Source organism: Thermobia domestica, chromosome 9 (genome assembly GCF_964235325.1).
Source record: "Thermobia domestica chromosome 9, izTheDome1.hap1.1, whole genome shotgun sequence".
Classification (NCBI taxonomy): Eukaryota; Metazoa; Arthropoda; class Insecta; order Zygentoma; family Lepismatidae; genus Thermobia; species Thermobia domestica.
Genome location: NC_137462.1, coordinates 160,237,750 through 160,264,861, shown reverse-complemented (window position 1 = coordinate 160,264,861; position 27,112 = coordinate 160,237,750). Strand labels below are relative to the sequence as shown.

Here is a 27,112-nt window from a genome sequence, read left to right as displayed (position 1 = left end):
TTCTTTGACCATAACATTTTGGAGATGTTACCTTCATAACAATTAACTGTGCACTACATAATTTACTAATGTGTGATATTATTATACAAACTAGGAATGCAATGGATGTACCCGACTGCAATGAAATGAGCTGAGCGAGCTTAAACTACGTAATCATTCCTGGCCATTATGCAATAATAAATGGGTGATATCAATAAAACGGAGAAGTTACTCATTACGTCCAATTTTGAAGTAGTTACTCGCATTGGTATCAATAAAAAGAGAACTGAGCACTAGTCGTCTCGGCTGACCTCGAAGAAGCCCCGCCCTTTTGAAGTAACCACACCTCTATTCTCGAGCCGAGTAACTACTCCGCGTTTGATATCAATAAAAATCAAAGACTCCTCTGTGATGCTAGTAACTTCTCCAAATTTGTGGAGCAAGCTAAATAGGTGACTCCGTGCGAAATATGGCAGAGTATATGATTGTTTTACTACGTAGAAAAACTTATAAACTGCATAGAAATGTTGGAAATGGAGATTACAAAAAGCATTATAAGTTTATGAAAGAAAATGTAGTGATTAGCACAACATTTTTAAAGGAGAATCAACCGAAATTCGGGGTGTTGGACTGAAAAGATGCGGGTTTTCTTCAAGGGCGCCGATCCTGTGGGAGCCCGGGCCCCCCAAAGTTCATGTGGGCCTCCTATTGTATTTATGAATATACAATATTTTGCATAATTAGAGTGCAATTTGTCTTAAAATCCTGATATATATATCTTCTGCATCTGAATGCCCTCCCCCCAAATTTACAGAGAAATCGGTGCCCTTGGTTTTCTTGCGTTACGTGAGTGATCCGGGATTCCAGGTCGGAATGTCAGGGGATTCTGGTGTGGCTCAAAGTACTGTCTATGACTACCTGAAAATGGATTGTTTCCGGAAGTGTGCGTAATATACAAACAGCAAAGGCAGAGTGGCAAGAACAATATACATTTCCGGGTGCTATCGGAACACTTGACTATATACAAGTGGCATTAAAGAAACCTAGTATTTTGGAGAGTAATACGTTAATAGGAAGAGCTATTTCGTGGCTAAGCGGTTAGCGTACATGCCTTTGGCATAGGAGTCCCGCGTTCGATTTCCGGCAGGAGCTCATGTGGTTTGGATTCCATGTTAATCAGTGGGTTCTGTCTCATATAGGCACGCTACTGAAAAGGACGTTAAACTAATAATCAACTTAACTCAACGTTGATAGAAAGGGTGTATACATGAGAATGTATTTTGTTTATGTCAAGGCGAAAGGGGACACGTATGGTGTGGAAAACGCAATCAGATGGACGTGATTTATGACGTGGGTGGCTGGACTTTTTAAAAAAGAAAACAAAGGAGCCAAGTGTCTTGATTTCGTTCTTAAAGCCAAACAATCTACAAAGACCTTGGACAACACGTGATATGCGCTTGTCGTGTTAATCTCGATATTGCTGGATTCCAATCAACATCCATCATTCCAAGAGGTTCGTTCCCGTGGTTTCAGTATTACTTTCTTCTTTTTTATTTTTGTTTTATTCTCGCTCGAATATTAAAGATTCTCTTTTGAATTTGTGTCTCAGTCGTAGATGTATTTGATATTTCGTTGAATTTCACTGTAATTACCTTCAAAGTTTCGGCTTTCCTTCGTTTACTTTCTGGTAACTGTGACTTTGAAAGTACCACTGGAAACTCTTTTACAATATCCACAAATGCACTTTGATTGAAGCTATCGTTGCTACTTGCCCGTTTCATGGCTTTTAAGATACTACGCCATAGGTTAAAAACAACGAAATGACTGCGCGATGAATGGAAGAAATGAGTAATCATTTCTTTTATTGATACGACTCAGTGCTACGTGCAGAGGAAGCGCGAGTAAACGTTCATAAATCTGAAGCAGACTAGACCTGAGTAGTGGCTTGTTTTATTGATACGAAATTGAGGGAGGAGATTACTCCAGGCGTAGTTACTCCGATTCTCGAGCAGGACTTCTCAGGAGTAGTTACTTATTTTTATTGATATCACCCAATAAATGTCATTTTTAATTGTCGACAAAAAATTCGCGTGAAAACTTTTCCCCCATGTTAAGTCTATGCAAGCGTTTTTCGGTCATTATTCCTCGATGGTACATCAGATTTTTGATTTCGACCTATGTTGTCACTCAGCACGACATATTCTATCAGCGTGCTAAGTTTGGTTGAGATCGGCCAAACGGTCTAGGAGGAGTTCGCGGACAACCAAACGGCTAACCCGAGTATAAGAGCTTCGCTTCGCTCAGCTCAATAATTTTATGCTAGTGCCACTTACAGAATGCTCATTTTTGATTTTAAAAAAATACTTCTTTCCTGTAACTTTCATTGATATTAGTATTTTCTTGCTGTGATTAATCTTATAACCCTTGATAATAATTTGTGCTGACTTACTAACTCCGAGGAAGTCTTTACTTCGGCAATTTTTCATTCATTATTCAGCTTCTTCGATTCAGTGATTTGTTCTTTCGGTTCCGATGCTCCAGCTCCACATCGATAAATTGGACCGCTTTAAAAGGGTATAGTGTACTAGAATAGGATAGAGTAGAGCAAGCTAGAGATAAGTAGGGTAGGGGTAAGAACGGTTTACTTTAAGGTTAGGGAAGTTTTGACCCGTTTTTATAAAATTGTACGGAACCGAAGAAACAAATCACTGAATTGAAGAATCGAAAAAGAATGAATGAAATAACCACAGTAAATACTTGCCCTAACTCCTTCATTAAAAAATAATTTGAACATGAGGAACTTAACCAAAGCTTGTGTTTAGCTTTCAGATTCTTGGAATGTTGGATTCAGACTTTGTTCTCAGGGAGATTGCAACGTAGTAATGTGAACCGATATTTTAGATTTTAAAAACTATCAATATACCGTATTATATTTCCCACTTTTCCAGGAAGGTCAAAAACATCTACCTGAGATGTACTTGCGTTCAACATTAGGTAAATATGACCAGGTAGCAAGTACATTAATACTTCATATACAACCTCATGAACATTCTAAAGATATCTACTGAAATATGATGGATATTATCAAATTTAACGATGTATTGCAGACATATTTATGATCAAACTAATTTGTATTAGTTAACATATATAATAAATGCATTTCTTACCTATGTAGATATGTAAACATATATAATTAAATACATGATTTCTTTAAATAGTACAAAAAGGACAATAAGTAATGTAGTCAACATGAAAACAAAATTCAGTACAAAATTACATTATATAAGTTATTTCTATGGTAATATTTTTTTAAAAAAAATGTGTAATTATATACAGATAACAATATTTTAAGGCACATATTATATTGTAAACAGTTTTTTCTTATTAAAAGGTAAATAAAATGCTCTTACTCTGGTTCTTGTTAACAGATAATAACCAATTGGATGTTATTTTATGTAATATATATATATATATATATATATATATATATATATATATATATATATATAAAACCTAGTATATTTATTTTTTAAATATAGACAAATTCGTTAACTTGACCGCCACGTTGTTTAGAACCACGTCCTATACGAGCATATGTTATTGCTATTATTTATTAGTAGTGCGGAATAATATGACTTCCATGGAGATTTTGGCTTTAAGAGTGAAAATTTATTTCAAGCGCATTACTCTATCTAGGTTATTTGAAAAGTGTCCAAATTCGATTAATGAATGAAATCAGTATGAGTTTTCCGTTCAAAACGAAGTACAATGTGTAATTTAGTTACGTGATGTCATTTCGGTATATGAACATTTGTTCAATTCTACGAAATAGGTGGTTCTGGTTGTTTTTGTGCTCCTATGTGCCTGCACGTATATCTGTTGGCACAATCTCCTCCAGACATACTATACTCTACCGCTTGTTGTAGTCCATACACTATTCCTTCATATTTTGAATCAAATGGAACAATACTGAAATGAAAGAAAAATAATAATTATTATCTCGTCCATATTTACTAGTATGTTAAGAAGAATTAAAATAGTCAAACATTTGTACAGGGTGGCCCAAAAGTAGGTATACAGTAAAATACTGATCATCTCATTGCATTTTATATCATTTCTTATTGTTATCCATCAGGTAGACTTAGTTTCATTATTATTTGTTCTTAATGTGTTTTTACTTACATCTTGAGCTCGGAAGAGCCGAAGCAAATAAACACTTAAACTAGAATATTATACTTAATGCAGGGGCGTATATCTACTTTTGGGCCACCCTGTATAATACTATTGTTCATGGCTGCTGAATTGAGATTTGATTTGATCTTGAGCGCTGCCTTTACGCCCGTCACTGACTCTGCTTACAGCGACGTTGTCAGCGCAGCGTTGCAATATGAAAATCTGATTGAATTGACATGCGATATGTTCTTAGCGAGTAGAGAACCTTATCGACATATTGCAATATTCGCTCATTGAAAGTGAATTTCTCACAGAAGATTTGATAATACAAACTCATTGGTTCACCCCAAATGTTAACTCGGAAGTCAAGTATAGTACATTGCACACACATACACACACACACACACACACACACACATATATATATATATATATATATATATACACGTATACATACAAATACACATATATTAGTCATTTTAAAAGGAATTGAAAAGTACAAGAAAATAAAGATGTAGGTCTAATTTTTATTTAAATGACAGTACGAAATCTAGCTATAATTACGCATGTCATATTAATTTCAGAATATTTTAACTCTTTAGATAAGGTATGGCATATGAACACACAGTTGATCTTCTGTTGATAACGACTGTAGTTTATAAACTCATCAGGACGGAGAGGACAGGCGTGGTTTATAAAAATCATTTACGTTCAGTTTGTGAAACAAGTATTTCTATATGTTCCAATATAAAATAAAACCAGTTTGATTTTTTTTTCAAATTTTTATTTAATTTCTTTATTTATTTCTTCCCTGAAGAAAGACTTATTTAAAATTGCCGTCCCAAATGGGTTAAAGAACGATAGAACGTGTGATAGTTTTGTTGGGTAATATGCATTCACATAATATGATGTTCAACCTTGAAACTAATGTTCACTAAACGTCCCCTGCAGACATGGATGCATTTTTGGAAATGGATTGGAAATGCTAATATCATGTCCTATAGAATCGGCTGGGATCATGATCTCCACAACTAGACCATGTGCAAGCAGTGAAGTTTTCAAAGAAGGAATTAGTATGGACCTGTTAAATCCAGGAGTGAGATGTAAAGTGAAGTTACAAAACTGTAGATCAAACTATTGGAAAATACGAACGAAACAGATGCAAAATTTCTCATGTCGTCATGGTATTTACCAATTGCCATCCCTGATTACGGAAATTTTGTCTATTTTGGGGGAATTTGAAAGGCAGAAATTGGTTTGCACATGACCAAAGAGGTGAGGACATCGATCCGTTGTGAAATACCCTTGATTCCACGAGACATAAAGCTACACCGATGCATTCCCTTGAACTTCTAACAACAATGCATGTTATCAGCGTTATCTTCTAATTGTCTTCTGACATTAATAGATACAGTACGTGTTATTGTAAATATCATAAGTAAGGTCCGGAAATTGGGGGAAAAAATCCTCTTTTTTACGAGTGCCCGAAGACGAGGCTTAACATAATATATGTTCATTTTGGGTCATTGTTTACCAGAAAATGGTGAATTTTATTTGTCCTGCTTTGCCTTTTTCGGCGTTATTTTGTTTATTGGTCTTTTTAAAAACTTTTCATAGGTCTTAACGTCTTTTTTCACTTCATCTTTCGACAATAAATTTACTGGCCATTAACTCGAATCACCACCACCTCTTAAACACTTCTTCTTTAGTAAAGAAAATTCAAAAGATAAGATATTCTTCAACAACTGAACTGATAAGACCAGATATGCAACAATCACAAGTCAGATAAGGAGGTGTAACAATGTCCTCCAGCAAGGGGGGAGTTTTATTATTGTAGTTTGTACTTCAATTTGTGGAAGATGTCACGGGCTATATTTCGTGACCATTCTATATACCCCTAGGTCCTTAGTTCGATTCTCCTTAACTTATTTGGAAACAAAAATTTTATAATTTCTTTCTTTGTTCTACATATGCATTGCTTATAGGAACAACAATCTTAATGTTTGATTGCTATTTCCTTTAAATTGTCCAATTTACCTCCAAGGAGTGAGTGATTCAAGGAGAGAGGAAATAGAGAGATAACGATTGGTTGACTAATGCATTCTAGTTTCATCAAAACCTGGAAATTATGTAAACACTTCGTTTTCTTTTTGACGCAAAACATCGGATGATTAGTCAAGAAAACGCAAACAACAAACCACTCAAGGTTATGTTGCACGACCAGTGCATACGTGACCTAGTTTGCAAGAAACAGGACATTGGCTCGATATGAATCAAATAATCCCACAATTCAGGAAATATCAGTATGATAATGTCATAGAGTTTGGGAGAGGAGTGATGTGATGCTTCCGATCAAGTGAGATACCATCTCCCTAATATCCGACTTCTCCCTCTCCCTCCTTAGTCAATCACTTATTTTGATTGTTGCAGTAAACATATTCCGGATAAGCAATTGCATATGTCTCTTGTCCTATCTTTCTTCCCTCCTCACACTGACACGTGAAGAGGAGACTCATCCTTCTTTCTGGAAAAATCCAGAATATCACACCACCACCTGCGTCACCAGTGACGGAGTCGGGCATAATAAAATGACCGAACCCGTGAAACAGTGATATAGTTGAGTGCGATTGAAAGTATAGTGTTCGTCAAGTGTCAACACCTTGTACGAAGCCTACCATCAGTTTTTCAGGTAAATATGTTTCTGTTTTAAGTAATTTTTTATGCAAATTTAACCTGTAGTATCTCATTTTTCTCTGCCTTCTGTCATTGTAATTGGTAATTTTGATCTTTATTTTATTCTGTTATAACTTAAACCTGAAGACAGACAAGATGTCATAATTTGTCAAGGATGTCACAGTATTGTCTTAGTACTCCTTTGATATATTCTGAGTTTTGCAAACTATGTTTTCTTCTTTCTCTTTTCTTGTTATCTTTATTTTATTTTAATAAATTGTATTTTGTTAAATGAAGAAGGAGAGTTCTTCCTTTATACTAGATCTAAACCCATCCTTTCTAGGATAGCAGTGAAGGGTACAACTAGATGGGTGTATCTTGATCCCTATATCCCTAGACACAATTTATCCTGTAGTATCTCATTTTTCTCTGCCTTCTGGCCGGGAAAACAGAGCCGTGAGATCTTTGGGGGCTCGTCCGGGATTACGCCCTTGTACCTTTCCCATTGCCTAATTGTTTTTGTTTAGAGTATGCCTGCCTCTATTTTAGTGTAAGAATGTTATTGTCCATCCATATTGTATTCCATGAATATTTTGTGAGAATATGTTAATCATTATTCAGCATATGGGCTGTATTTTTGTCACTAGAATTTGAAGTTCCATTCTGTTTCGGTCATGTCTTTCTTTATGCAGCGGACTAAGGTCAAAAAGTCAAAAACCTCACATTCATCGAGTGTTCGGCCGCAATGTTCACAAGTGCACTGTTTGCAATGTGGAGCTATTGCTAAGAATGATGAGGAATTGCAGAGAACGCCATGCCCAGGAAGGCCTATGGTTGGGTCATTCCTCCCTCAAGCAATTCATGAGGAACCTTTGGACACTACTGAATATAAGACGGTGTCGAAACCCGCACCGAAACCACGCACCGTATTCTCAGATTCATCCTCGGATTCCCCTGGGAACATGTCAAGTAGTTATGAATTTCATAACCCAATGGCTACTTCAACTCCTCAGGACCCTCTAAAAATACTAAAAGAGGAAGTTGCATCTCCTCTACAGATACAAGTACAACCAGGTGACATCCCCAATCAGGATGAACATCCTAAAGAAGAAATCCCTGAGGCTTCACCTTTCACACCTCGTGTTGAGTTAGGTACCCAGGAATCTAAGTTAGTGTGGGCTCCTACTTTAAACTTTCCTGTCTTTAAGGGAGCCAAAGGTGAATCAGTTACTCGTTTTCTGGCAGACTATGAGCTGTTATCTCAAGCATACCAATGGTCTGAAGAAAAGAAACTCTCCTGTTTCTCATCATGTCTTCGAGAAAGTGCTCAAGCATGGGAGTACGTAGTACGACCACGCATAGCAGAAATGCAAACGTTTGCAGAGTTGAAAAAACTCTTGATAACAGCATTTCCAGACGACCAGTATTTATCCTATCTGCATCGGGATCTTCTGAAGCGAAAACTCCGACCCGATGATGCAGTGGATTCTTTCGTTTACACTTACAAACGAGATTGGCTGCTAGTAAGACCTGACATTACCGAACGGGAATGGCTACTTTATTTGCTTCGAGCTCTCCCTCTCCCATATGCTGAGACTCTTATGTTATTTGAAGTGAGATCAGTAGAGGATGTTATTAGGAAATTACGAATTTTAAAAAGTGTTGACAATCTGAAAACACGTAGTACGTTGACTCCCTCGATAAGGGATGGTAGTCCTAACACGAAAACTAAATTATCTGCCGTTGGTGTTGTCAAAGGTCCACAATTAGGTACATCACTCCCCACGGTTCGTCTTAAGTTAGGAGGGCGATTGGCAAATGCTCTTTTGGATACGGGAAGTGAAGTCTCCGTGTGTCACGAAAGTTTAATATCACCCAAGCTTTCTATAGCAAATCGTCTTAAATCCACAGTTCGAATCCAGACTATAGGTGGAAACCTGACCGAAGTACTTCCAGTTGTTCGGTTATGTTTCTATTTAAAGGATCATCAAGGCTATACCAACCGTATGTGGTTAAATATGGCTTTGTTGAAAGGTCGCCAAAACGAACATAGTGTTATTCTAGGTAATGATTTTATCCAAAAGTATTCACTTGCCATCCACCCAAACTATTTGCTGTTGAAAACCCCTGCAGGTCAACCCAAGAGACGAGTTTATTTCTGGACAAACCGCAAATGTACCAAGTCTAGGTTTAGACCCAGGTTAAACTTATCACGTGTTTACTACTTCACACGTTCAGGTTTACCACGGGGACCTCCTGACATAAATGCACGCAATGATTCCAATGTGATCACCACCAGTAGGAATCGAACCAAAAACTCCACTAGAAGAGGAAATAAATGGCAAAGACCACAGCGGAAAATAAATTCGAGGAGTAGTCTAACCCAGAGTAAGTCAAGGGATTACACGTCTACCCAAGATCAGATGAAAGATAAACAATCACAAAGTCCAACAAACAACAATGTTGAAAAAGAGACTTTAGACGATGATGCTTGGTCGATCTTTAGAATTCAGGACATAGAAGAATATAAGCCATCAGTGTTTGTTTACTGATGCAGTGAAGGGTACAACCAGATGGGTGTATCTTGATCCCTAAATCCCTAGACACAATTTAACCTGTAGTATCTCATTTTTCTCTGCCTTCTGGCCGGGAAAACAGAGCCGTGAGAAAGAAGCACAGACAATTAACCTTCCAGAAGCTTGTATTTCTTGAGCATTATATTCATTAAATATGTAATTCTAATTAAATTGGGTCTTATTTTTACATCCTTTTTTTTCAGTTTTTAGGTCTTTGTTTTAAAGATATTTTTACGTCTTTTTATAGGTCCTTTTTAGCATTCTTTAGGTCTTCATCTTCCGAACCCTAATCATAAGATTTGTAGAGGATGGTTAAAAGAATAATAGTTCAAAAATATTGCCATAGTTGGGAATAGCAGACAAAACTTGCTTTTGCTAGAATTGATATTATTGGGTCTTCGTTCTTCGTATATTTCACATATTGAAACAATGGAAGTTACTTCAAGTTTCGTTTTATTGCTCATGTTGAAAGAAACAGAAGCTTACTTGATTTCAAAAGGTAACTGGAGAAGTTGAAGTAAAAAAAAGTCTACTGTTTGAGAACCAATCAGCTTACTGCTAGGCTAACAGTTTCCGAGCCTGATTAATTTCACTGGTTAGACGTATTAGAACACGAGAACATATTCATTAGTTTCTTTCAGAATTACATTTTTCGAGAGTAAAAATTCAGAAACAAGCCAATGATTAATAATTAAATATATCTATAGTTTATTGCAGTGTGAGGTTATATTTTTCTGATGTAACAAAACTAAATTAAACTGCAATAACACTAAACATAAAAAATGTCTATTGTTTTAATATTTGTTTATGTTTATTTTCTCTTAATGATTTTTACTTAATGCTTCTTTAATATTGAGTCTACAAGCAAAGATATTAAATTATAATAATTTATTTTAAAGAGGCGTATTTAAGCTGTGTGTCTCATGATGGTAAAAATTATTCACTTAAGAAATTCTAGATAGAGAAATGAGGATATTTTACTTATATAGCATTTGTCCCCTCAGTCTCGGAATAAGTAAGACATTTTCACTCAATGACATCCTGTAGTTATCCACCACACTGTATCTTTCGAACTGAAATTTCAAAAATAAATTCTAATAAAAGAAAACAATGATCTGAAAAACTATTGTTAATTTTCCTATTTTGTTCCTTAAGCTTGATAAATGCTTGATTTGGAATTCATCATTAAGTTTTGCCCCCCGGCCATCTTATCTATAAATTTTTTCGACGTTCATTAGCTAATATAAAAATTGTAGGGTCAAATGTTCTGGTCGAATATAGCTAGTTTGTTTAGATCTTGTACAAAATTAAGCAAAGTTTTCTCAGTCTTGGATTAAATTTATACTCTCGAATGGGAGAAGGTATATTCTCAAAAATGAAGTTTTTTTTTCTTTTAGTACTGGAAAAACGAAAGAAAATAAGTTCATTTGCAATACTTATACCTTTACCCAGGTGAATTAAATTTAATCAAAGCGATATTGATCAAATCTGATCTCACTTCCACAATGGAAATTCGATAAAATTGCGAAGACTAGAACTTACTCTTTGAGCATTTTGGCTCCTTTCATGACCATCTTAGAAGCAGTAAGGTATTCTCTGGCTTTTCCAGGGTCTTCGCAGGCAACACGATACATGCACTGATAGCCGTCGTTGGAAGCATCGCTAAGCAGGTAGCTGAGAAGAAGCAATGTCTCACTCTCTGAAATAAAACTCTCATCTGAACTCCTCTTGAAATAACCAAAAGAGAATAGCCCTGCGCCGAATAGCAACGCCTTCAGCACTAAAAGGATCACCAGATTAGTCAAGTTCAAACTCAGCACCTGTAACGGAAATTATTAAATGATACACACATTAGATTCAAATATTTTACTAGACAAGATTGTTATCTGCAAAGGATTACAAGAAGCCAAGTACTAGCTCATTTATCGAGTTGGAAATCAGGAGACGAGTGATTATAGGCAAGAGAGTTCAAGAACCCTGGTATTAGCTCATTTGCTGATTACGAATGAGGGAACTGGAGTTATTATGTACAAAGGACTACAAGAAGCCGGGTAATAGCTTATTTGTCGAACTGAAACTTAGGGATTCATTCCAGTTGATGTGATTACACGTATGTATGAGACTACTCGTACAAAATGTCAGCTACTAGCTCATTTATTTAACTGGAAATTAGAAAACTGCAGTGATTATATGCAAGAAATTGCAAGAAGCAAGTGCAAGTGCAAGAGTCTTAACTTATTTATCGAACTAGGAAACTGGAGTGATTATCTTCGAAAAGCCAGGAATTTGCTCAATTTACGCAACAGGAAACAAGGGAACTGGAGTGATTGTATTAGCTCATTTATCTAACTGGAAATTGAGGAACAGAAATGAAAGGACAGATTAGGGATACTATCTTGTATATGTATAACAAGACGGGAGAACCATGGCTCATTAGGAGACCAGAATAACTAACTGTCCTTAAAGGTGTGACACATTATTGTTATGCCGATGAATTCTATTATAATGAAAATGAGCTAAAGACTTATTTATTGCTAAGAAAACACCGATCAATAGGAAACTTAATAAAGGTATTGGATCGAATAATAGAACTCATTTCCATGACATGGCGGACATATTTTTTCTTTTGCTGGTATTAATATTAATTATGGCTTTGAACTATTTATCGCTACATAGACAATTCAGAACTTACTTGGCTGCTGGAAGTCGATCGTGTGATCATCTCTTTGGCAATGTCTAGAAGAGCCGTTCTAAAATTTTTGGCGAAGGATGGCTTACTTGATCCTGCTAGTTGATTGTCTGGAGGAGTGGAGTCATAGCTGCGAGCCTGTTCTTGAGCGCCTGGAGCAGCAAATGCTAAGGATACCCATATGACCAGTAGCGAAAGCAGCAAGTATGATCTCATCCTGAAACAATGAAAAATAAAAACATATTGGCAAGTAGTTAGAATAATCTAGAACTTTACTAAACAATACATACAATGAACATTCAGAACGTTAAGTGAATGGCTATATCATATTCACAGGATCTTCGTAGGACAATATAATTAGATGAGGATATTTTGACAATGTCAATGAACGTTTATGCACAGACATCCATGAACAAAAGCATATTCAATGGATGTTTTAAAATGTCATTTACTAACAATAAACTAGCATACTAGTCGTACATAGTAAAATTAAACTCTGTTCGTTACAGCTCATAAAGTGTTATGGCCGGCCGTGTATCTTTTTAGTTGTACATCGGCTCCTACAAGTAGTATGTATAGCATTGCTAAAATTATTTGTGTCACTGTTAGAACCAGAGGTAAAAGTGGATCTGAAAAGGTAGGGGGACGCTAGATAGCGGCATGACGTCTCGTCGTCCCCACAAACTATCTTTACCCATTGTATTTTTTTAGAAACTGGGGGACGGCGTCCCCCGTACTTTTACCCCTGATTATAACTCAGTGTCACTGTTAGGAGCATGTGCATCAAAGAAGACAAAGACAATAAGCAGTCTATTCTAGCATAATAAAAATTATCCATTATTTATTATTGACAACGAACGACATACCTTTAACACCAGAAAAATTCATTTTTGTATATTTTTCGAAAACTAAGCATGAGAATTCATCCTTAATCATGTCATGTTGTTTAGCTGGATGTGTTCTATCAATTGATATATCCTTCGTAGTTGAATAATGTTATAGCTAAACTAAAACTGAAGTAAAAGAGTTAATGTTAATTTTGGTTTATATCTAATTAACCATGCTATGTCCTATCATCTTGCTCGTGTTATAATGAAGAAATTGATAAGAGTATACTTCAATGACATCTTCATCTTAATAGGTAGTTTGGTTATCGTGCACCTATTAATTTTTATTAATTTTTAGGTGTACAAAATTTTTCGTTTTAGATTTTCTCTAAAACTACACATAAAGATTTGCACTCGCTCATATAATTTTATTTAGCATGGGTAGCTCTATTGAGAGTGGCATTAAAGTTATGTCTTTTTTATTTTTTTATTTTATTTATTTATTTATTTATTTTTTGGACAAAATGTTCCCTGTGAAATCCTAATGTAGAATGTATGGGTTCCTAGATCACCACCACCATTAATAATAATAATAATAATAATAATAATAATAATAATAATAATAATAATAATAATAATAATAATAATAATAATAATAATAATAATAATAATAATAATGTCATGGGCTATGACATTTCCAACCGAGGAAGCTTCTTGCCGAAATTATAGCTATATTCACTTAGTTCATGCGTGTTTAGTATATTGACTACTCCCCAACACCATTATTTTCAGTTTCTTTGACATAATAGTACACTATTTCTAAATTCAAGTATGGGTAGGGCTGCTACAAGCCCCGATTCAGCCGGGACATAGTTGGATTTACATATAATTTGTCCCTCTAAAAATTAATACAATGTATCGAACTTTAAATGTAAATCTCCCAAACAGATGTTAATGTCATTCACACGATATTTTTTTTTTTAAGTATTGACTTTGTTAGTCATCGATATTCAGCTAATAGGAATAATCTCTGTTACTCACTTTTGACGAATTTTGACGTATCATTTAGTTAATTTTAATATTTAAGCAAAAAAAAAACTGCATAGTTATGACTATTCTGAAAATTAGTGGTGAGCGCAAGAGTCTTTCTCTTGCAGTTTTTGCAAGAGTCTTGCATGCAAGACCAAGACCAAGACCAGGAATCCCGATGCAAGACCAAGACTAAGACCAAGGGGTGCAAGACCAAGGCCATACCTGCAAGACCAAGACCAAGACCAAGACTCTTGCGCAAGAGCCTTGCACAAGTACCGGTCAGTGGTAGAGCGTTCACCTCTGGTGCTGTAGTCCCTGGTTCGATCCCAGTTGAAACCATGTGAGCATTTTTGGTGGATAGAGACCGTGTGTGTAGGCCTCCTCGATGTATAACCGTGGCACGTAAAACTAGATATTATATCATTTCAAAACATATTAGTGGTGTTCTTCTTCCAAAACTAAAGAGAAATGTAGTATTAAACATCGGTAATTCCGTACACCATAGGTGCCGACTACATGGGTATGGCCTTGGTTCCAAGGATCAAGCATCCGTTAGAGAATTTTAATGTGTGCTCAAAAAATTAATATCGAAATAACATTTTCATGACATTGACAAAAACTTAGTGTATGTGACCGCAAGTTTGATTTTCATGGGCAAGTGCTTATACGTTGAATAATTGTTTATCAATATAACTTTTAGCCTTCTCAAGTATATGGCACACGACGATTGAGCGACATAACATTATACAACAATAATAATCCATATTCACATGTGAGAGTGATTTTGTACCGTTATTTCAAATAACTTGGAGTTTGATGCTGTGTTTTTGTATTTGTAATATAGGTCAAAAGTATTTGTATAAATTGAGTTTACACAAAAGACATGGACAGTTGAGTCATTTTCAGTTTTCACTCAAATTATTTTAAAATATTAAGAAGTTTGATTATAATCATTATTATTTTATTTTTTCTCTTTCTTTTTTGGCCAATATTGCTAACATATCATCATCATCATAGCTATTCTGTCATTATTGGCAGGTCACTTGCAACTCAGAAGCTTCGATGTACGGTGGTCCTCAGCTAGTCTCTTCGTCTTGACGTAGCAATTTTCCGTTTTAATACCTTCCTTCAACTACAGTCTCCTTTGTCTCCTCCCTCTCTTTCCTTCCACCATACCCTCTAACATGTCCCTCATAATAAAGTTCCTCCTCAGAAAATGTCCGAACCAGTTCCTTTTCCTCCTCTTAATTATATCTAAAATCCTTCTCTTCCCCACCTACTGCTACTATTTCTAACACCTTCTCATTCGTTTTCCGTTCAACCCAGCTAATTCTCTCCTTTTTTCGAAATCCTCCAATATATTTTTCATCGCTTTTGCGTAATGTCTATGTTCCTATTCCATAGAGTACATATTGGAATCAGTAAATCTAAATCTCTATATTTAATTGGAAGTTTGTTCAATACAAAGATTAGCTAATCTTGGTTGAAAATAAAAACTATCTGATGTCTTTAGAGTGTAAAAATAATTTAGCAATTCATACTATTTCAGTAATCTGTGCCGTCTTGATTTTCTTTCATGCGTCTTAGGAGTGGCCTCTCCAATTTTTGGGAACCAGTGGAGTATTGGATATGTTAAAAAAAATATAAAAGGATTACAAAAACGTTGTAATTTATCTTATAAGTAGTGAAGCGTGGGGACCCATTGAAAAAAATAAAGGTTATTGCTAATGTTGTACACTAGCATCATACTTACACGATGGTAAACTATATTACTACATTTAGAAACATACATTGTATTTCCGTTACTGTTGGCATATTGTAGAATTTATCCAGAGTAAAATTTATCTATGAAAAGCGTAAGATTTCTAAAAAGCAAGACTTGCAAGACTCTTGCAGCAAGACCAAGACCAAGACTGGGTGTGCAAGACCAAGACCAAGACCAGCCGGGTCTTGGTCTTGGTCTTGCATTTGCTCATCACTACTGAAAATATTCATAGGTTGTTCTGATTTTTAGTGTAAATTTTCATAGGGTGTCCCAATTTCTTAGTCTGAAAATCTGGGAGCCTTAAGTACAGCTCAACCACAATGATTTCATCGCTGACAGAGTTAGAAAATAAAATAAAAAAAATGCAATAATTAAACATTACATAATCGAGTCTTGAGCGCAATAGTGACTTTTTCTAGATAGACTTTTGTAACTCGTACATACATTCTAATTCAGTCTTGTGTCAGCTTCGGGTATAATAAGCAAACATAATAACTTCTTGCTTTCAGATATCAAATCATTGTGCTTGGGCTCTAGTTCGCAACTTGATTCACGTTGCTGATTCAACACTGAAGATTCTGTGGCCCGCAGCCGATGGAGACTGGACCATGCGAGATTGTTATTCGCGCTGCATACCTCTGGCTAATTTCTATGCATAAATAACATATAAATGGATGATGTACGCTCATAGTCATATATAAAAACGTTTACAATATCCAACAGACCTAATTATATGCAATGGGTGCTCCTTTGTTGGTAACCCATTGATTTTCAAATAATAACAGATGATAAACGTTCATTTATATCATATTCATGTCATGTCATTTATGACATTTAGAATAAACTCTAAACTTAGTGAAATGTGCTGCTAATATATTTATTAACTAATTTCCATAACCTATGAAACTCAAAAGTTTAATCCCGTATTCACAAAAAAAAAAAAAAAAAAAAAATCCACTGACGTTTATTCTTGGCTAACTGGTTCCAGTTTTTACACTGAGAAAAATCCATTATCCGGACAGCGGTATATTGTACAAATATGCGGAATCCTTTTGCTTACTACAGAAATCAGTATGGAGCATACGTTATCCGTATGCTGCATAGGCACTGCTCTTACCTATTACATCATACCGTTGCAGGATGTCTGACATCCAACATTTTTCCGTGTATCACATGCATATACTTATATTACATTCCTCAGCTATATGTTATATACGTCCATTTGTATGTGAGATCCTGAAAGCCTATATTGTTTCATATGGAAAGTACGTACAGATGGAACACTTATACAGAAAGTATTATAAAACATGCGTTTTCAGTTAAACGTTTCTGTACGTTAAGTCCAAAAACTACAGGATTTACAAAGTAACATACGATTTTACGTACGCCACACATAATCTTTTTCCTCAGTGTATTTTGTGTTCCCATTTCCACGACATCCATTTTAATATTGTCCCCCATCTGCGCCTAGGTCTTCCTAATGGTCTTTTTCAAATTGGATTTGCAGTTAAAATTTTGAAATCGTCCTTAGTTTCTTCCATTCTGCCTACAGTGGCCTGTCCACCTCAGCTTTCTAGACTTCATGATCTTAAAAATATCAGGTAAATGGTGTAATTATACAGTATCTCATTATGAAGTTTCCTCTATTTCTCTGCATAAAACCTCTGCATTTGTTTTGATTGTCCTCATATCATCCTCTTTCAGATGTACGAAAAACGTCACTGAAAATGCTACAAGACTTTGCCATTGAAATTGCTGCAACAGGTTGTACCACAGGTGCATAGGCAAGCAAACTTACATCCTCGAATGATTAGTCACGTCTGGTTATCAATTTCTCCCATTCTCTTTCTTATCTAAAGCAGACTTTGACAACTCATTGTTGCTGTGATGTAATGTACCTCTTCAGTTCAGAGAGAAATTCACTTGGAGACATTTTTGAATCGAGCGTTACAATGTGTTCATCAGATTTGCACGTAATTAAATGTAAAGTGATTTTGTTGCGTTTGAGAAACTGTTTCCGAACAAAAAGGTTTTCTCTTAAAAGAGCAGTATTACCTAGAGTACAAACTCGAGAAGAAACGTACGTTACTCTCAACACTTACTAAATGATGTCTAAACAAAGACACGAGTGAAAAATCAAAAACATGAATATAATTGCAAAGTATGAAAGAAAAGTTCACACTTTTCTGACAGCAGTGAATAAAGACAATGTTAACGAGGTTTGTGTAATATCTAAACTGTTGATTTGTTTCGAAAATGCGTCGTTTGTTCCAAGGGTAATAAACTTAGGCTGTTTGGTAATAAATCCGTTTTGGGTCATTAATGAACACTCTTTAGATTCCTGTGCCGAGATGGTTAGTATACTCTCCTCCAATGCAGGGGACCCTAGTTTGATTCCTGGTGGGAGTGCATACATTCTTGCTGCTAAAAAGGGATGGAAAACCTTAAAAAAAACGAAGGATGTTTACCAGTTTTATGACGCCTAAAGATGTCTCTTTAGTTTTTTCTTAAGAGTCTTCATCCCGGCGAAATTAAAATACCGCTAATTTTACAGTAATTATGTGATATCTTCAAATAAATAAAAGATAATTGAAATATGAAACAAGAGCGCCCTAGACAATATTATTTTGCGTGAGGTACCGTTATCACAAGTCACCTAGTGGCTTTCCGTTTTCAGCTGTTTAGAAACGCGAAAATAATTTGTTTTATTTTATGTATTATTATTATTACTGTTTGTGTATGAATTGGTTAGCGTGTGAAGCCTATAGCTACACTCTGGATCGGTATTGAGTTAATTTACTGAAAAACTACTGAAAGAAGCGAATAGTATCCTTCAATGATTAATGCCCTTTCTTTCTCTGTAATTACATGTAAACGTGCATATAGTTATTGAATACTGTCTATTTTATATGCCAATTTTTAGTTCCTCTTTTACTGATTTCTGTGTCTATTTTTCCTATTAGAAGTCCTTAAATATCTACAGCCTACCAACAACAAACTTATAGGAAGTCACGATGGATCATTGGTGGTGCGCTTGCATCTGATTTCAAGAATCTGAGATTTGATTTCAAGTCATGTGCGTTCATGGTGGACAACATTGAGAGAGAGAGAGAGAGAAGGAGAAAGGGAGGGAAGAGAGATTCAAGTATGGGGACAGAGATGTCCATTCACACACGCAAGGTTAGAATTGCAGAAACAAATGATTGGACAGTATCCATATTCTGAGGAAAATTGTGATTTTGTCAAGTAGAAGAATGAAAGTTTCCAAGTTGAACCTACGACCATCACACCCTAAGTTGTGGAATGAAGGTGAAGAACAATTTTTAGAATATCAGATCACCGCACAGAAAGAGAAAGATTTTTACATTTGGAGAATAAAGATTTTTTTGAAAAAAAAAATCAGCCTTCGTATACGGATTTCGAACTAAGAACTTCCCTGTTATGAAATAACCCACAGAGACCCCTACTTGGCGAATCAGGCATGATCTTCTCCCATATATCAAGAACGACAACATCTTCAAGGCATGAAATTTGAAATTATACTTTTATTTCTATTAGGAATACAGTAGTTTACATACAAATTAATGTGTATGTATTTGTCCGATAAAAAATCCTCATTGTTGAATTAGTATTATTTAAGGTAATTTTGTTAAAGAGGCCACAGTTTGGAATTTAATTCATATACTAAGGGGTAAAAAGGGTTTCAAAGGAAAAAGGTGATTAAAAATTCACGTTTAGAAAATAATCTAGGAATCTATTGGTTTTAGGAATACGAAACTCAGTATGTAAACTCATTTACTAAAAACAAGTTGACATATACTTATGAATTAGTCTACAACTAAAAAAAAAAAAAAAAAAATATTGTGTGGTAAGATCTCCTAGGTAGGAAGGGATGATATGTAAAAATATCGAACACGACTGATATCAGTGTCGAATCCATAGTTTTCGGGATCGCTGCGATGAATAGTGACACCTCTAATGCGACCTAAATCCAAGTTCAGCTCCTATTTGCATGAGGTGAGGCTAAGAGGGAGTGAGAAATAAAAAAAAAAAAAATCCGAAATGAGCGAGATTAGCGTCGAATCTGTAGTCTGTTAGGAGTCGCTAAGCTGCACTGAGAGAAAAAAAAGTAGGTGGCGTACTTAAAAAGATAGGTTACATGCGTAATTCCTGTAGTTTTTGCTCAACGTACAGCAGATGTATAAATGAAAACCCATGTTTTATAATACTTTCCGTATAAGTGTTCCATTTATACGTACTTTCCATATGAAACAATATAGGCGGTCAGGATCTCACATACAAATGGAGGTACAAAACATATAGCTGACGAAGGTAACACATATATGTATGTAACATACGGAAAACTGTTAGATATCAGACATCCTGCAACGGCATGATGTAACATCTAAGGGCAGTGTGTATGTAGCATATGGATAACGTATGCTCCGTACTGATTTGTGTAGTAAGCAAGGGGGCTCCTTATACGTATTTGTCCAATATACCGCTGTCCGGAGAACGGATTTTTCTCAGTGTGATTGGCGACAGTCTCAATTACATTTAAGTCTAACATAAGTTTAGTCAAGAATGTGCATGTCAGAAATTGATAGGAGCAGCGCCGAAGGCGTTGTTTCTGGTTATTTATTTTTACTGAATTCTTTAGTTTTGACAGGGACAACGCCAAAGTCATTGTTTATCGTTATTTATTTTAATCAGTTCTTTATTTTCAAATATTGTGTTGAGCTCATCCATGGCTAAGTGGTTAGCGTACGCGCCTTTGGCGTGGGAGACCTGGGTTCGATTCCCGGCGGGAGCTCATGTGGTTCGGATTCCACGTTAATCAGTAGGTCCACGTCTCATATAGTCTCGCTGCTGAAAGGGACGCTAAACCAAAATCAACTCAACTCAAATATTAAGCTTAAACATTATTCTTTCCACACAAAGCCGGGAACTTCTGCTAGTATATTATAAATACTCAAACAAGCATTGGAGTGTTTCAAAAAAAAAAAAAAGTTTAAATACCTGAATCTGCATGAAGCGTAGTATTCGTAGTTTGAGGGAAATTTCGTAGGTAAATTTACCAAAAAGGGAAAACGAGAATTATTCGATTGACTGATTGACAAATACAAGAAATTATTGCCCTGACTGATTGACCAATATAAATTCTTAAATCTTTCTTTGTTCATTACAAATAAACCAATACTATAATAGCAATAGTTTGTGTGTGTGTTCAAAGTAGCACAATTTGCACCCATTGTTGGTTGGGTGTATTTGTGTTTATTTATTTTTTGTAAAAAAAAAAAAAAAATGGAGAAGATAAAAAATAGAAGCCTAATATAGATTTAGGGGTTTAATCAGTGGTTTTAAATCTGCCTGCCATTGATCGGTAACACTGTAATTTTGAAGTACCAACATAACGGAAAGAAATTTAGTCATTCTTTCTGTTAGCATGTACTGCAGACACAAAAGCATATCCTGAGAAGCTAATATTCGAATCTAGTGGAAAATGGAAACATAATAATTGTAGACATGTTATATTTTGATCCCCTCCCTTAAAAAAAAAAAAAAAAAAAAAAGTGTTTGACGCGCGCATAATACAGAAGTAGTGTCACTTGAATGCGAGATTAGCGTTGAATCTGTAGTCTTTTAATAAGAAGTTTTTCAATAAGAACTTTCAATAGGAATATGGACGTCATGATCTTTTATATTAATGGTTAGTGTGAGAATTTTTTTTTATGTTTGTGGTCAGGGACGTACGGAAGGGGGGGGACACGGGGGTCCGGACCCCCCCCCCCGAAATTTCGACTTTTTAAAAATTTAGCCTAATTTTAGGGGCAATTTTAGCAATTTTAATATAAAATAGCTTCATATTTAGTTTGAACCCCCCCCCCCGAAATAAATTCCTGGGTACGCTACTGTTTGTGGTTATAAGTTCAATTCCCAAGGAACCATATTTATTCACTTTTTCTTGTTCAGCAACACTCGTTTCGAGCGTTCCACAAGTTCGAGTTAAATGTAGTCACAGGCAAAGCCGGAACTAATTTCAATTTTTTTTTTTTTTTTGAGAATGTATTTTTTCAAGTGTACCATCTACGGAGAATATATTAACACACGATTATTTACCCAAAACCATGAAAAAGGTATACATTTAAAACATATTTTTCAGCTTGTCGTTAATATAAAATTGTTTTATAGGTTCCTAACTAGAAGTAACCACAGGGCCGTCGCGCGCATTCTAAGCGCCCGGGGCAAGAATTCCTAGGCGCCCCCTCAAGCGTGTTATGATAAACAACCAGAGTTTATTCTGTACTCCTACATTTAAGGATCTTCACTACAGCGAAATTAAACTACCGCTAATTTTAGTTTTCTGTAATATCTTCAAAACAAATAAAAATATTCGAAAAGCAGAAACATACTGAACTGGACAATACGATTTCGCATGTGATACCGTTAACACAACTCATCTTTCTGCTTTCGATTTGAAACTGTAGATAGATTAAGCATTTTTGCGGGTTCTTTAAATAGCGCCATACCAAAACCAGAGAGATGAATTGTGGTAAAGATATCATATGCAAAATCGTATTATCTAGTTCACTACGTTTCTGCTTTTTGAATATTTGTATTTGTTTTGAAGATATTACAGAAAAACTCTAAAATTAGCGGTATTTTAATTTCGCTGTAGTGAAGACCCTTAAATATGGAATGTAAGATCATAAATAAAGATTAAAGAAATTGGTGTTATGTCAATGTTTTAAAGTGAATGACTTTTGTAGTTAAAACATAAAAGTTAATGAAAACATAGTTTTGAATTATTGAAATCGAGTGCTATTCTTGTTTATTTTGAACTTGATACACATCGATATATTAATAGCACAGAATATACAAATATTAAGTTCCAAGATTATTTTCTAAAAAAAAATAAATACAACTCTTCTCAAAGATTGCTGGAAAGTTTCAGTTGAATAATCCTAGACGATGTTTTACATTACCGGTAATTTTCAAGTTCAATACTCTATCGGGAGTCCCTCAAGGATTTAATCTAGGTTCCTTGTTGTTTCTTCTTATTAATGTTATTCCTCTGTGTATTAATTAAAACTTCTCAAGTGCTTCATGTTGCCGACAATCTCAAATTATACTCCAAAGTAAGTTCACTTGATAACTGCGTCAAATTTCAATAGGATCTACAGAGTTAAAATATAGTGTGATAATAAATTAGTTCTGAATGTGTCCAATGTAAATGTGTATCTTTCACGAGAAAAGCAAATCCAATTAACTTTACCTACACAATAAGTGCCATTTCCTTGTCTACCACAAATACAATCAAAAATCTAGGAGTTATATTTGATAGCAAATTAACCTTTGCTCAACACATTGACGCGATAACGAGTAGTGCCTGTCTACAACATGTAGAAATCTAGGTTTAACTTATAGGATAGGGCAGGATTTCAACAAAGAATCAACAGTTATAAGGTTATATTCTTCATATGTGAGGTCAAAATTAAAATACTTTTGTACTGTTTGGACACCAAATGTCATTAAATATTCTGATGCAATAGAAAATATACAGTTTGAATTTTTAAAAGTACTTGCGTACAAGAAAACCGGTTTCTGCCCAAAGTATGCCCCCATGAATACTTACAAGCAAGGGGCGCGATATCGAGACTCGAATTGCGCAATAAGAGTTGCATATACTGAAAGAGCATCAGGTAGTTAGTAAGTTACCAAATTATTAGCTGCAGTCCGCCAATAGGGAAAAAGTTATGGGACTGTAAAGTTCAGAGCCTGGCGTACGAAAACCACACAAAAGTTAGCATTTGGCTTGTTCCTCTTTGTATTGACAAGAGATAATGAACTCTAACGTATTCCCATCACAGAACATGATGTTTGACATAAGAAAATCTGTATGAGAAGAATTGTCAGTGTTGCCATCCATGGAAATTACAGTGTTGCTAGAATAATACCTCTGAAAGCTTGCAAGCAAGTAGTACGTGCTCGGGACTTGCGTTGCACAATACGGATTATAAAATATATTCTGAAAGAGCATCAATCATGAAGTGACCACGTTATTAGCTGCAGTCCACCAGTAGGGCAAAATTATGGGGCTACAAAATGAACATGAGAGACTATGGCAAACAGAAAAAATAACCTGTTTGTGTGTGCAATAGCAAATGGTATTTGTTTGGAAAGGGGAAATAGCTATGTAAATGACAGTGTTAAGCCACACAATTGATATGAAGAGCAGAAAGTATCGAGTGATTCAAACAAAAACAGTTAGTACAATATGCACATTCGACGATAGCCAGCGACCGAGTTTTACGATTCGCGATGTTCGGCATTTGTGTTGTTTGTCTGTTGGTATGCCTCACGATGAATGCCCAACGAACAAACCGATTCGAACCCGAATGGCATTTTAACAGGTTTATCGTGAGGTTTACTTTGCAAAGCACCTTCATACTAGTGTTCTCTTGGTAGCTTTTGCATTTCTGTTTAAATAATATTCTGTAATGTTAATACAAGTATATTATAACTACTTTGATTCTTACAAACTAAATAACGTATTATGTAAAACGTAGTTCCGTGCGAACCACGAAAACACGATGTCACAAAACACCGTTGTGCTCACTCTTTCATTCGCTGCAAACCAAGCTTTTCGAGGTATTCTTATTCTGGCAACACTGTAATTTCTATGGATGGCAACACTGACAATTCTTCTCATACAGATTTTCTTATGTCAAACATCATGTTCTGTGATGTGAATACGTTAGAGTTCATTATCCCTTGTCAATACAAAGAGGAACAAGCCAAATGCTAACTTTTGTGTGGTTTTCGTACGCCAGGCTCTGAACTTTAAAGTTCCATAACTTTTTCCCTACTGGCGGACTGCAGCTAATAATTTGGTAACTTACTAACTACCTGATGCTCTTTCAGTATATGTAACTCTTATTGCGCAATTCGAGTCTCGATATCGCACCCCTTGCTTGTTAGTAAGAATTTTAGTTTTCAAACATTAGAAAACAGGATATAGGTGTTTGATCTGTTGTTCTTACATAAATTATTAAACGGTAAAATTGACTGCCCAGAATTAGTTTCAGAAGCATTAGTATCTGCCCCAATAGGTAAGACTAGAACAACAAACATTGGGACATTCTATTGTAGAAAAGCAAAAACTAACATATTAGGCCTACACAAGTCTCCTCTGTGTAGAATGTGTGCTTCATATCACGAAATGATTAGTTGAGTTGAGTTGATTTTGAGTTAACGTCACTTTCTGCAGCGAGGCTATATGAGACCTACTGATTAACGTGGAATCCGAACCATATGAGCGCCTGCAGGGAAACGAACCCAGGTCTCCCACGCTAACTACTTAGCCATGAATGAGCTCGCGAAATGATTAGATTTCATGTAGGATGTATTTAATATGTCCGAAAGCAAGTTCAAAACAATTGTCAGGCAATAACTTCTGCATAATTAAACGATGTATATTTGTGTATGTATAATAATGTATGTATAATAGTGTATGTCAGATAATTATATATACGACACTATAACTGGGCATTAAGTCTGTTGTGTTGTTCTTATAAAATAAATAAATTTTACTTAACCGTGACCTGATCCTGAATTAACACTTTAAAAAAAATCTTGTTGATTTGTCGTCCCGGCGTCCCCTAGTCACGGCGCGCGGGGCGATTGCCCCGGTCTCCCCGCCCATGCGACGGCCCTGAATAACCAGTAGCAAAATACTACACATGTACTAAATTTTTGTTAGCGAATAGCAATTTATCGGATTTTTACTACAGTTGGACTAAGAATCAATGAAAAGCAAATGTTCTAGTCTTTTTTCTTTTACAATTATTTTTTAATGCTGCTATATGTTAAGGAAATTACATGTGTTGGAGATAGAAACTACACGGGACCAAAACAAGTTAGAATATCACGTAATATTGTGCATCAAATACATTTTAGCGGTACTTTGCAGCTACCTCGTATCTCAAAAACAAAACACTACTTTACAGAAGAAATAAAAGTTTGGAAAGGTTGGAGATTAGTTGAAAGTCAGCAACCTTTCTGATGGAGAAGTCAATTACGATAACAAATTCACTTCTCTAAACCATTTTTTTTACTTAAGTAGTATATTCTTTTTTTATATATGGTTCAATACTCTTCTTTTGTAATTGTTAATATTTTCTATGTATTGTTTTTTTTTTAAAATATATCTAATGTATGCACGTGGTTAAGTGCTCGGAGAAGGCTGCAGAGCTTTAACTTCGCCACGTAAAAGAAGTCATAAATAAATAAATAAATAAAAAATCACTGACTTTTAACTAATTTCCAAACTTTTCAAACGTTTTATTCTTCTCCTGTAAAGTTTTTTTTCTTTTTTTTTTTTTTGTAGGTACGAGGTAGCTGCAAAGTACCGTCGATTTATAGAAAAAGATGTAGATGCTTATTTATAATTGTAACTAACTATTGTGCCATACAGTTTAAAGTCCAGTATTAATCATGTCCGAGTGACGACAAGCACTCGATTTGCAGGTGCTGCATGTTTATTTTTTTCAATCTGATTTTTTAGGGCACAGTGGCTCAGTGGTAGAGTGTTTACTTCTTGTGTGTGGGGATCTCTGGTTCGATTCCCGGCCAAGTAAATTTGTGTGGACGACATCGTGTTCGTGTGTTTTCTGAGGTCACTCCGGTTTGCTTCCATATTTTTATTCCACCAACCCTCTAATCATTATTCACTTGTCTTAATTGTTTGTCTCCCTTAGCCTAAAGGACATAATCGTTGGATGTTACAATGAAAGGTTTCATTTCATTAGTAATGTATTTTCAAGCGACTGAACTTTAACTCAATATAGATCTATATGTAACGAAGTTTACAAATTCAGAATGATTTCCAATTTGCAATCTACCATTGTATTGAAGAAAGTATATACATATACACATCTTGTCTCGTGGTCTCAGTGATATTAAAAAAAAAAATCATTAAACTTCACTTAACCAATCATTAACCATACTGTATACTGCCATCTTCCTTATATCGTAATAACAAACTTGGTTAGAGCTCACTCGTGATTAATCGCCTAGTGTACGCGCCTGTGGCGTCGGAGACCCAGATTCGATTTCTGGCTGGAGTTCATGTGGTCGGATCCGACAGTTAAGCTGTGGGTTCGCATCTTATATAGCTTCGCTGCCGAAAGGAACGCTAAACTCAAATCAAATTAAAAACTTGGTTAGTGTAGGCCTATAATTCAGGATCAATGTCATCTTAATTTGGTGGCGTGGTTATTGTACAAGATCAAATTTTAGGTTTACAAATACATTGTTTCTTCTCAAAAACTACACATGAGAATTTAATCTCACCCATACAGGATGGTCTAAAAGTACGTATACACTCCCGTACTGA

At 35.4% G+C, this 27,112-nt stretch overlaps 1 protein-coding gene and 1 long non-coding RNA gene across 2 annotated transcripts in view; one reads left to right on the top strand and one right to left on the bottom strand.

The window, feature by feature from the left end:
- Positions 1 to 3,475: 3,475 nt before the first annotated feature.
- The window catches only part of LOC145695143 (uncharacterized), a 31,282-nt gene continuing 7,645 nt past the window's right edge, over positions 3,476 to 27,112 (bottom strand). Inside the window, exons 2-4 of the mRNA XM_081772079.1 lie at positions 12,094 to 12,307; positions 10,944 to 11,221; positions 3,476 to 3,948 (exon numbers count right to left, since the gene is read on the bottom strand). Coding sequence (XP_081628205.1) covers positions 3,801 to 3,948; positions 10,944 to 11,221; positions 12,094 to 12,306 — 639 coding nt within the window. The 5' untranslated portion in view covers position 12,307 and the 3' untranslated portion in view covers positions 3,476 to 3,800. The remainder of the gene's footprint in view (positions 3,949 to 10,943; positions 11,222 to 12,093; positions 12,308 to 27,112) is intronic.
- LOC145695144 (uncharacterized) overlaps positions 6,716 to 27,112 on the top strand; it is a 35,140-nt gene continuing 14,743 nt past the window's right edge. The window contains exon 1 of the long non-coding RNA XR_014133117.1: positions 6,716 to 6,841. This is a non-coding gene — a long non-coding RNA (uncharacterized LOC145695144). The remainder of the gene's footprint in view (positions 6,842 to 27,112) is intronic.